This window comes from Periplaneta americana, chromosome 6, assembly GCF_040183065.1.
Source record: "Periplaneta americana isolate PAMFEO1 chromosome 6, P.americana_PAMFEO1_priV1, whole genome shotgun sequence".
Lineage (NCBI taxonomy): Eukaryota > Metazoa > Arthropoda > Insecta > Blattodea > Blattidae > Periplaneta > Periplaneta americana.
Genome location: NC_091122.1, coordinates 8,927,416 through 8,940,571, shown reverse-complemented (window position 1 = coordinate 8,940,571; position 13,156 = coordinate 8,927,416). Strand labels below are relative to the sequence as shown.

The window sequence follows — 13,156 nt, the reverse complement described above, 5'->3', positions numbered from 1 at the left end:
GGTGGATAGTCCAAATATTTTGCAGGGGAAGTGAATTAACTGTATTAGCTTTCTGTATTGAAATAAGGGCTATATTTTTAAAGTAACGTTTTTAGTGGCATCAGACTTATACTATAGTAGGGAGCAGGAATATTGGCGGATGGAGGTATACCCCTTCATACTAACCCAACCCACGTTCCACCCCTACTTTAGCTGTAAACGTTCTTCGAAGGGTCGCTTCCGAAACATCTTTCACTCCTCGCTACGTAACCTAAAGTCTGTAACATCGAAATAGTGTTTATATATAAACACTGTCTGTGTGTCAGTATTTAGTGTAATTTCTGTGCGCAGCGTTATAATTATTTCATTAAACAACAGCACTTGTGAACACTTCATACAAACTACTGGTATACAATATGCGACATGATTTTATAACTATTATACTGATATCGAATAGCATTCGTATTTTGAGGTGAATGAACTAAGAAAATCAGTTGAATTCATATCTTCCAAGTTCGACAGTCTTAGAGAGGAATTGGCGCACACAAGACATGAACTCAACTCCACGCAGGAGGAGATGAAGAGGCTAGTGCAAGAAAATGACCATCTCAAACAGGAAGTGAGTGATCTGCAGCAGTACACACGCAGAGACAATATAATGCTATTTGGAGTTCCGGAGATGATGAACAATCAACTCATGAAGTCTTTGACCAAATATCGGAAGTCATAGGCGGTAGTGAATTGGTGCAACATTATGTAAGCGTAGCACATCGCATACCATCCAGGCCAGGGAAGACGCGTCCTATTGTCATCCGCTTCACAAAGAGTAGAAGTCGTGATGAATGGCTCCAGCTGTTCAGAAATGAGGCCAAAAATGATGGCAGCGGTCCTGGGATTGCGACAAAGAAAGTCAACAGGGACCTTCCGGCAGGAAGAATCACAACAGGTGACCAACTGACAGCAGTGACCAGAGACCTTTTGAACAAGACAAGGGTTGCAAGAAAAGATGAAGCCAGTCCTGTGAGTAAAATCACTAATGTTGACGATGTAAATAATTTGTAAATAGTATTGTGACGGTACCCAGGTTTTATCTTATATGATATAATTGACTTAACAATGGCTAGTAATACTATATGAAATTAAATCCATCAGTGCAAATTTAATAATAATAATAATAATAATAATAATATAATGGTTTTTACTTCACTGCAATGAGTATATTGCCAATATACTATCAGATCTTAAAATATTTCACTTAAACTTATAGTGCCCTAATTCCTGTTTTCCTCATTCTCTTAATAACCAGAATTTCAATCCTATTACGAAAATTTTAATTTGTTGTATTAATTAAAGTTTTTTTAAGTATTTGTAAACACTATAAATAATTCCTTTCCTTTCTGGACATCTCGCTCAACTAGGCACAGAAGCAATTCCACTGTTAGTATTGAAAATTACTGTTTGAATATGTACAGACAACAGCTACGATGACTACTCTCTCAATACCCAACGATTGGCTTGCAAGCAGCTACACCCGAACGCATCGACACACTGCCAGTCAGTCATCCCAATGGACAGGTCAGAAGAGAGGGGATGGTACGTGCAAAAATGTGCTACGTACGACCCGCCAATATCTTTGCTCCCTACTATAGTGACAGACTACAGTCACTAATAGTGATTACCGAAAATGTGTAGACACACTAGGTCACACTTGGTCCCATATGGTCAGCAGCTGAATTACCATAGAGAAAACAATTTTCTCTATGTACGTATTTTTATGTTTGTTTCCCTTCTGGACAACATCTGAATTTCACACTTTCGTTTGATGTTTATTCATTGTTTTTCTTTTTTCTTTTTTTTTTTTTTTTAATGTCGTTTCTTGCAGATTGATATGGGAATTCGTTTTTTTTTTTTTTTTAATTTTTACACGTTTTATAATCTAAACTGATACAATTTATACCATTACTATTTATGTTATTTTGGAAGGAGATTTTATAGCCAATATAATTTATATTATTAGGCCTAAGATTTATATTATTTTGTAGTAAAACATATTTTTAAAATCAACCCTAACCTCAACAATATTGTCGCAATGGACACTGAAATTAAAAATCTGAAAAAGAAATCAATTCTAGTTTGTAATCCATTATTTACTTTCAGCAGCCTTCTATTTCCCTCTATATATGAATAATTCGTTTGGTATTTGTTAATATTTTTATTTTTCGCACATCTTCATTAAATTTCTCCAATACGTCTAATAGTAGCCAAATGCCATTTTCTAGCCATTTATTTTCGTTCTCTTTCATATAATACAATGGAAGGGTAACAAAATTACACAGCAGAAGCTATCACGACTTCCTAAATAATATAAATCAAAGTTATTCGAAACCAAAGATTACTAAAATGTACTTTCGTCCACTGGGCCGTGTCTCAGTGCGATTATCTAGTTCTGGAAACAAGATTAAACTCCTGATCACAATTGGGATGGTAACACACTACAACCACGATTGCGATTAGTGACTGTAGTCTGTCACTAGTATTACGGTTTTCAACCATTTATTTTCTCACAAGTCAATATACAAGTATCAGATCTTTCTGTTTCTGGTTACACCTTCATACATGGTTCGTGTTTAGAATTCTGTTCTTTTCTTACAGAATGTGCTTGTAAGGTAAATAATTATTTTGCAAAAAACGATGGCTAGAGACTGTAACAGACTACTAGGTCTAAAACGTGGAATGATGATGATGATGATGATTATTATTTACTTTAGAACAGTGTGCTGAAATTCGTCAGAACCAAATGCCAGATCCTGTATTTACATAGCATCTCATACCTGCTTTTATGTCGTAATAATTTTGATTAGAGTAACAGCTCTAGTTTTACATCACGAAATACCCACCATTTTATAATACTACTAAAGATGATTATTTGTCACCACAAATCAGGGTCTCTTGATAATAAGCTCACATGGAAAGATCATTGCTCCGAAATAGCTTCAAGAACCCGTGGTAGATTATCCTTACTAAAGCGGCTTGCTGGAACCAAATGGGGATGTGCTACATCTACGCTAAACTGTACTTATAAGACATATGTGAAACCAATCATGATATATTGCTATGGTGCCCTTATAACTGCATCTGATCAGACAATCAGTAAGCTAGACTGTGTCCAAAATCAAGCCAATAGACTGATTACTGGTGCTGTCAAATCAACACCAATAAACTCACTATTGCTCCATACCAATAACATGGACATCATATCAGAAATAAGACAATCAGCGTTAAGACTTCATGAAAAACTCACTGGTTTGTCTGATATTGAATACTCCCCTTGCTCCTCACACACCAACCGCAGATTAAAAACCCAAGAGGGTTTCCTGCAAAAAGTAATCACTGCAAGGCATAATCTGGATCTATCCTGGAAACCCCAGCAATTGATACTACCAACCAACCCACTTGCATTACATCATATTGACTATGCACTAGATCTTATTGCAATAGAAAATAAACAGGACGAATGTAGTGAAGTACTCCGACTTTCTGCCTTAGAAACATTACAAATCCGCTACCCACAAGACAAATGGCTGCATGTGTACACTGACGGCTCCCAAACAGAAAAAAACGGGCCCACTGGAGCCGGAATTCATTGCCAACTGTTCTCTACCTATCTCACTCTAGGCAACAACCATACACCTTTTGATGGAGAAGTAAGAGCCATATGTACTGCTGTGAAACAACTGTTGTACAGGTCCTTCCCATTTCCAAACATTGTCCTCCTCAGTGACTCAAAAGCAGCGATATCTGCGATTGGAAACTACTTACTACAACCAGCTAATGATGACATTCAACAACGCAGAGAAGACATCAAGAAACTAAATAAAATTGTACATCTGCAATGGATACCTTCTCACTGCGGCATTGCCGGGAATGAAGCAGCAGACTTTCTGGCAAAGAAAGGAACAACTATCCCCCTTTCATATTCTAACATGCTGCCATTCCATAGAGCATCTACAAATATAAGCAGTCGAGTGAGACAATGTTTCCATAAGAGTTTGGAGGACCAAATTAAAGATAAACACTGGAAGGACGCACTCAACTCCACTCTCCCCGAATGGCCCAGAAGAGAAGCTGTTGCTGCGTTCCGCTCCGCAGTCGGTCATGACTGTCTGGCTAATCACCTCCACTGCCTGGGTGTATTATCCAGCCCCACTGCATGCTCTGTGGATGTTCCGAAATCATGGACTCAAACCACATCAAGACTTGTCCAGCACTTTCATCTGTCAGCTTTGTGGATAGGTACTGGGAGGCCAGAGAAAGAATGCAGAAGTGCTGACATCCTCTCCTTCACAGTTTCATTTACACATTGTTCACTTTATTTCGTTTTCTTTCCTTTTAGTTTCTATCGCCATTGTACGGCCAATGACTCTAGTCAAGTGCCACTGCATTGAATAAAAAAAAAAAAAAAAAAATTAGGGTCTCCAAATTATAACCTATAAGAAAATGCATTCATAACCAATATGGGTTCTGTGGAATAGTACCACAATAAAATGAAGAAAAATGTGTATGAGGAAATTGTAAGGCATATATTTCGAATAGATACTAATACATGTACTTTCTGAATGAAGAAGATTCTAACCTATAACCTATGCAGTATTAGTTGTAAATATTTTGTTTTAAAACAATATGCAATCATAATATTTTTCATTTTAGGATAACATATGGTTAAGTAATACAAATATCATTTTGTACAGCCTAGTAATTCTTCAAAGAATTTACAGTATTGTAATATTGTAGGCCTACATAGATTACAATGAACTTTAAGCACATTTTAAAATCTTGTCAAGTCTTTAGCAATATGGAAATGTGTTTGACAAATTCTTTTCAATGTTGATCAATCTTTGACAGTGTTTGGCAAGTTTCCTTGTAAAGAAGAAAAAAAAAATGATCGTGTATAAATGGCTTTAGTTATGCAGGAGAATGAACAGGTATATGATCCAGCAAAAACAGTGGTTAGTAGAAATGTTGGTAGTTGAAGATTATTGAAATTAGACCATAGTTTGTGTCCGATGTTTTTATAAGATGTCTGGTAAAGGTTAGGTTAGGTTAGGTTAGGTTGTTTGAGGTTCTGTATGTAATGATATCTATTGAAGCCATGCTTCATTTTAATTTTACCTTTTCTCTTACAACAATGTATCTCTACATTTAAAATAATACAATGAGGTATAATTTAATTAAAAATAATACGCTGGGTTGGCAAACTGGTGACAACTCAGCCACTGCTAAGTCTTCCCTGTCTTTGGATGTTGTATTCTTACAACTACGCTAAAGTCTTTCTAATTTATAAGTAAAAGCTTCACAACACATAATTACACAAGGAAACACAACTGATTAAAATGACTGGAGGGTGTAACAAGGAGTGGCACATGCATGACAAGCACAGATATTCCTGTCTTACGAACACCAGAATCGCTTCACTCACACGACGGCAGGAAAGCTGCTGCTAGAGCGTTCCTAGATAAAACTAATGAAATGCTGTGATGTGGACTATTCGGACTTGATGTGTGTGTTTTCTTCTGTTTTGGCAGCAGCTATTTCTTTCTTTTTCTTTTTCAGTGGATTGGCCTTGCATTCATTGTACAGGTTGTTGAGGTCGAATGACGCCTTCACGTTGTCCTGCAACGAAGGGCAAAAGGGCACACTTTTACTGACACCAGAATCTGTAGTTGGCGACCCAGTCACTGTAAGACATCGGTTGGGAATTGCAAGGTTAATGCATATAGACTTTTTATTTTTTTACTTCATTCTTAAGGGGTTTCATACAGTAGCAGTTGTATTTTTTACAAAATATTAAATAACTTCACTACCACTTCATGTATTTTCTTCAAATTTTGCACACTTATTCTACATTATTTTAGCTTCAGTTTGATATGTAATACATCTAGTAACCATGAGTATGTTTGAAAGTTTGAATTTTTTCAAGAAAAAAATTGCATCTTGCAAAAAACATGATTTAACCTAAACTGAGAAAATGATAGCCATATACCTTTTTTTTCCCCCCTTAAATTTGAGATCGTAACCTGAAGATTGGTCATCAATGAGCATCACAGCTGACTTCATATTAAATTTATAGATTTTTAAATTAACATTAAAAAATTTTCTTCCTTTTTTTCAATGTATTTTTACTACAAAATTGCTCATTTGTGATTAAAATTTAACCATTGTGGTCACACCTCTAGAGATTATTACAAAGGACAAGCGTACAAAATTTGAATGAAATCAGACAGACAGTTCTTAAATATCAGGTGTTTTGTACCGAAAAATGCAATTATTGGAAAAATAAGTCTAAAGTTGGATATACTTGTGCTTACAGCGTGCACTAAAAAGCACCTGCTGTGAACAGGATTCAGGAAATAAGAAAAAAAAAATCAAAATTTTTCACGATTTTTACTGTATAAGTCCCCTTAAGGGAGGCACCGGGTGAAATTTTGGTAATTTTCGTTTTCTTGTGAAAAATGAATCAGCAATCTCTTACTTATACGAGCTGTTCAGAGCAGAAGTGGTGTAAGTCAAATATGGGTAATGAGGGTCAAAGTAAACATTCTGTAAAATACAGTGCAAAGTAGCAATTAATATTCAATTTATTTAAACTATTAGTAGTCAGTGGATAGCAAGAAAGCCATATTAATTGCTACTTTGCACTGTATTTTACAGAATTTTTACTTTAAACCTCAGTACCCAATTTTGACTTACACCACTTTTGCTCTGAACGGCTCATATGTTGAACAAGTCCCAATGCTCTGTGGCGCTCGAAAGCATAAAAATTACGCAATATATAAATGGCTGCACCATTGGACTTTAATTACATGGAAATTTTAAAAGCTGTTTTGTCGCATTTTTTTTTCAGCACGTTTTGTCAGGTTCGAAGTGTAAAGGCTATTACAATTTTGATGCTAGGAACATGAAATTTTTCCTACATATTCTATATACTGTGGTTAACAAAATAGTGCATGGTTTTATGATTAACTGAATACTTTCCGAAATAAAAATTTATTTTTAGGTATGCAGTTGACCCCTCTTGTAATAAAAATGTAGAAAAACTAATGCGTGATGTTTTTCTAAATGTGCCACTGGTCTTGAAAAAAAAAAATTCAGACATTTTACTGAAAAATGTTGTTGTTTTCTAATGCCAGGCATTTGACAATGAAGTCATTTGACCTCTTGCACTCCAATATTTTTCAAAAATATTATCATGACCAGCCACTGAACCACAGATTTTGAGATGTTCCGAATCCATCTCTTGGTTTGAGTTGCACAATGGGCAGTTAGGGGACTGATATATTCCAATTTTATGCAAGTGTTTGGCCAAACAATCATGGCCTGTTGCCAATCTAAATGCAGCTACAGACGATTTTCGTGGTAAATCGGGAATTAACTGTGGATTTTGATGCAGAGAGTTCCATTTTTTCCCTTGGGATTGTGTTATTAAATTTTGTTTGTTGAAGTCTGAGTATGTAGATTTAATAAATCTTTTCACAGAGTAATACGTAGATTTAGTAACAGGTCTGTAAGTAGCAGTGCTGCCCTTCTTTGCTAAAGCATCCTCATTCTCGTTTCCCAGGATTCCACAATGGGATGGTATCCATTGGAATACAATTCTTTTATTGAGTGATATTAATTGAGAGAGCATTTTAGTTATTTCTGCTGTTTGAGATGAAGGTGTGTGTTTAGAGATTATTGATAGAATAGCTGCTTTGGTTTTACTGAAAAATTGAGTGACACATTTCATTTTGAAATATGCAAATTTTTCAGAATATTTTTGTTAAGATCTCAGAAACTAATTCACTCACAGAAATGAAACTTCACCACATCATTACCTATCACACTGTGTATGTGTACAAAAAATAAAGGACATAGCTTAAAAAATGTAGAAAATATAAATTTCACCCATCACAAAACTACAAATAATGCCTATGGCTTGTCAGTATATCTTTTCATTAATAATCTTCCTCGTATGTAATCGTGAAAACTTTGTAACTAATTCAACAGTTCATAGCATAAATACACGTCAAAAAATGACTTTCATACCCCATCGGCAAGTCTATCGTGCTATCAAAAAGGAGTGCATTATATGGCAGTAAAAATTTTTAATAGCCTCCCTATCGATATAAAAAATTAAACTCAAGACATAAGATTACTTAGGGCCAAATTAAAGAAGTACCTAATTTCTCACGCCTTCTATTCTGTAGGTGAATTCATGACATTCAATAACGCTTCATGAAATTGACACTAAAACTTTGTGTTGTACTAGTAGACTATATTGTAAATCTCGTCCGTATATATTTCATCTAGACTGTGACTATAAATTAAGACTTTATAGTAGTATTAAGTTTTTTTGACTTGTTCCATATTCTAGCTGTGAAGCAATGTATGAATACCATGGAATGTTTATAAATACAATAACAATATCTCCCCTAATCCAATAGTTAGATATGAAGTGCCTAATATGTGCCAGAGGACATGCTGTAGTGTTAAATCAGCAAAGTCATCTGGTAGAATGATGACAAGAGAGGGAATGTATACTGTTTTCGCTGTAAGAAAAATCCTAATGTAAACATAAGCACGTTGCTGTCATACCCGTGATTGGCTCCCAGCCGAAACACTCACATGACGCAGGAAAATATAGTTCCGCACTTGGAAACCATAACGTTATATTATTTAAATATAAAAAATTGAATTCTAGTTGTTAAATACGATGAAACATATAACTTCATTAATATGTAAAAGAAAAACTACTTTTATATTTTGTTATGTACTATGAACGCGGAAGAATATCAAAAGCAATACCGAGATAGTCTGTTCTTGTAACAAGCTGGCGTCACTTGAGCTCGTAGTTGTTCACGTAAGCACGTGGTACTGAAGTATGGCTTCTGCATCCTCGGTGTGTGTGGTTATTAAACATAAGAGTGGAAAACCTCTCAAAAAGCGGAGAAAAACAGTCTTAAATGTATATAATAAGTTAAAGTAAGTTTTAATTACAGTAATTATAAAGTGTAAAATGTTTCCTAAGCAAACGAATGCATAGTAATGAGGTTAGGCCTACTTGACGAGTAACAGGAAATGTTTAACATGAAACAGAATGTACAACAGTAGGCGGGAACATGTACTGAGAATCTATGGTGCCAAACAGCGGCCAATGAAGCCTCACTTCAGTCACGTGCTATTGTTTATATTAGGATTTTTCTTACAGCGAAAAGATTATAGCTATAAAAACTGTCCCAACATAGCTTCTGTCCACTAGATCCTCAGAATTTCTAACACTGTTATCTGGTATGGAAAGTCAACGCATGTTACTCATATTTTAAGAATTACTTTAGGCCTTCTAGCATGAATCGCAGTGAAGATGAAGATGATGCAAGCACATCTGAGTTGACCGTACTTACCTCTGAGAAGAAGAACTTGATGAGCTTCCCCTTGTGGTCTGCAGTAGGTCGCCTCGTGACTTCCTTTCCCTCTTTGAAGAGGATCAATGATGGCAGTTGGCGACTCATGGATGAATCACTCACATTGTACTTCTGGGCGGCATCTGGATAGCGGCCCACATCGATTTTGCCAAATTTGAGGTTTTCTAGTGTGTACCTTAAAAAAATACATGCATATTCTACACTTTTCAGAGTTCAAAATATTCATCTAGAGTCGACGGCAATTCGGAAGGCGGTTGTCTGCTAGCGTTTGCGTCGAGAGAGACAGATAGAGAGAGCAAGGCAGCGTACAACATTGCCACATCGTACTTCACGAGCACGTGCAATACAAATAGCGCAGGAGAGAATTTAAATGATCAAAAGACAATAATGACCTTAGCCGTTGATTACTGTAAGCATGACACCAAACAAACCCTCTTTCCTTCACTAAGAATATTCTTTGCACGGTTCTCAATCCCACACCACATGCTTCTGCAGTCGTTTCTTGCGCGTTGGCAACGTTGCAGCCAGCATCAAGATGGCCGGCAGCATTCTGCTCGTTAACGTTTTTAAAATAATGATACACCTTAAACACTATTTTCCGCGCCTGCTTGTGTAATACTTGTGTTTTTACAGTCTCTTCTTCCATTTATTTACCTTACATATACATAGTAAATGTTAGTTTTACTTATTCAATGTATTGAAACACTCGCACGTGAACAAACGAACTCGGGAAGTGCTTGTTATAGACTGATTCTGATTGGTTCTACTGTACAAGCTTGTGTGACGTCACATACCAGAAATGCTACGGCACATATAGAAGCTAACTGCCTTCCGAAATGCCGTCTAGTCTAATAGTATATTCAGTGATGTATGCAATGGAGAGGAAAAAGAACTGGCCACCCTATGTCCTGGGTTAGTTTCCTCATGAGTGATGCCTTACAGTGACAAATAAAGTTCTAACCTGTCTTCGGACAGTTCACTAAACAACAAGTATATTGAAATTAGCACAATAGACTACAGGCCATGGTGCTCAGTCGGTTGTACCACCTTTCTTCACAAATATATTGAAAATATATTGCGATATATTGCGATACAGTTCACTACTGTGGACTAACAGGCATCTAACTGTGAAACCAGCAGGCCTAGGGTTTTTTCCGGGGTTTTCCCTCAACCAATTGAAGCAAAATTGCTGGGTAACTTTCAGTGTTGGACCTCAGGCTCATTTCGCCATCATTAATTCACATATCGTCATCATAGTCCGGGTTCAGTTCACAGTACAGCATGCTGTACTTGTACAAGAGCACGGCCATTTGGCTACCCAATCATTCACAGAATAGGAGTGGTAATCACAATAAGTCTCAGGCTGCAGTGCAAGTTTTCGGGTCCCTCCTCCATATAAGAGAGAGAAAAAATATATATTTTGCGACACAAGCGTGGTAAATGTGTTTACAGAATTGAGGACAATTTTTTCTCCAAGATTGTGTAATGCACTTACCATGTGTATAGCGTACTATTTTTTAGACGATCGTCATTTAATTAAATTAAAATAGATTAGTTAATAATATGTTTTTAACATTATATAGTAAACGGAAATGTACAATATTAATTTATTTCGTAAAGTGATTAGGTAATGTACAATGGAAGAGAGGGAAGTACTTCACGATTTAATAATGAAATGAATTATTTTTTAGTCTTGAAAGAGAGGGAGTGAAAATAATACTATAAATAAGTTACATATGAAAGGTGAGAATGAAACAGTCCAAAGCCACACTTTTAACACAGTCTAGTATATACAGTTGTGAAGCTCAATACGTAGTAAATATGCAAACGTTAGATAGTTGCTCACCACTAGGATCGCTAATATCGCCTCATTACAGGCAATGCAAAATAGTACCGTCACAGTCTATTGTTTCTAGCACCCTCAAAACTCAAGCTTCGTGACTGTATATAGTAGACTGTGCTTTTAACAAAAATGTTTTTTTTTTTTTTTTTTTTTTTTTTTGTGCGCAAGTTCATTTCTTACACATATGGGGAAACCACTATTAAAATATTATAAAAATTACTCAACAATTGATTTAAGTACACGCCAAAGAAATTATGATACCATACCCAATAGCATTAGACCACAGTCTAGTATATACAGTCACGAAGTTCAATACATAGTAAATATGCAAACATTAGATAGTTGCTCACCACTAAAATCGCTAATATCGCCTCATTACAGGCAATGCAAAATAGTACTGGCACAGTCTATTGTTTCTAGCACCCTCAAAACTCAAGCTCCGTGACTGTATATAGTACACTGTGATTAGACACTAAACCTTTAACATGCTCTCCTGTAAAATTTTGTCTCTGTAGCTTAGAACTAGTATATCATTCTTACCCCTTCATATTTAAATTTTTTAAGTCACCATCATCCTTGATAATCTTGTGGTCACTACACTTTTTATTGATACCGAAGTTCGTGGATTCAACTTCGATCACAGAACCTTACCGTAATCTACCTTCTGTTTCCTTGGAACGTTTGATACATTGACAATGGAGCTATGGCACAATGAAAATGGAATTCCCAAGCTGGTGGCTGGTGAGATTGGGTCTTAGAGTAGGTCTTTATTCAATTTCTTGAATTTTGGGAAAAACGATTAGGACTATGTCATAAAATCTTACTGTGTTGACAGTTGTGCAAATGTGGGGGCAAAATTAGTACAGGCAGGATTCCAAACGGTGTAGAATACAACTAGCCAGGTAACTTTTCGATCCCTCTGCAATTCTTCTTCTAGCCCTGCAGCAGTTCTGAAGTATACGACATTCTCTGGCCCTGAGTATGTTGGTTCAGGAAGTAACATCCCTAGTACTGTAAAGAAAATGCAGATGATGAAATAAGTATGCAATTCAGGAACTAAAATTAACCATAAACACACAATTGAAGGTTGACCTACTTACATACAAAAAGAATAGCATAGCCGATTCCCAAACGTACATCAGCATAAAACCAAAGAATGAGGTTTGCAACTTTATTGTACATGAAGCTTGAAGTTAAGTAATTTATCATTGTGACACTTCCTGCTTTTTTCGTTCTGATCATGACAACAATTAGAAGGAAAAATAAAATTTCTGATTCCCTCTGAAAAGAAATAAAAATATTGATTAAACTTTCGGAACAGGAGAAGGGCACTGTATTTTTTTTTAATTTCGTAATGAAAAGAAGACTCAATATTCTAATTGCTTTAAAGATAACCTAACTTACTGTGTCCAGTTCACATTGTGGTGCTGAAGATGGGAATATTACATTACAAAAAATTGGCAGTTTTTTTGCTGCAAGGTATGACAAACTTAAAATAATATTTACAAAATAATATGGCTTTAGAAGTAATATCAGGTCCCTTTTAAGAGACATTTTCACATTTATTCACATGCACAAACAAAACATCAGATAAATAACCCCAAAACAGACGTCTGCTAATTTCTCAGTGTTGCCAACACGTGGAGTGATAGTACCCCCAAAACTTCATTTGCTGAAATGTTTGTAATGAAACGGCATTTCATTATTCTATTGTACTTTTGTATAGTTGTAGGTAAAAATTTTCTTGTTTTAATTATATCAATGTCATGAAAACAACATAGTTATTTGTATTTTCCTTTTAAATGAAACAGACTGGACAAATGTAATAGCTACCGGTACACTGTCTCTCTGTAATTTATATTTATATTAAGTTATT

At 35.7% G+C, this 13,156-nt stretch overlaps 1 protein-coding gene across 1 annotated transcript; it reads right to left on the bottom strand.

Moving 5' to 3' along the window:
• Positions 1 to 5,111: 5,111 nt before the first annotated feature.
• Positions 5,112 to 12,902, bottom strand: LOC138700974 (thioredoxin-related transmembrane protein 2 homolog). The gene is made up of 5 exons (XM_069827426.1): positions 12,685 to 12,902; positions 12,381 to 12,561; positions 12,105 to 12,291; positions 9,417 to 9,612; positions 5,112 to 5,649 (listed from the first exon to the last, which is right to left on the bottom strand). The coding sequence occupies exons 1-5, from the start codon at positions 12,832 to 12,834 to the stop codon at positions 5,521 to 5,523; spliced, it is 843 nt and encodes a 280-aa protein (XP_069683527.1). The 5' UTR covers positions 12,835 to 12,902; the 3' UTR covers positions 5,112 to 5,520.
• Between the last annotated feature and the right edge of the window lie 254 nt (positions 12,903 to 13,156).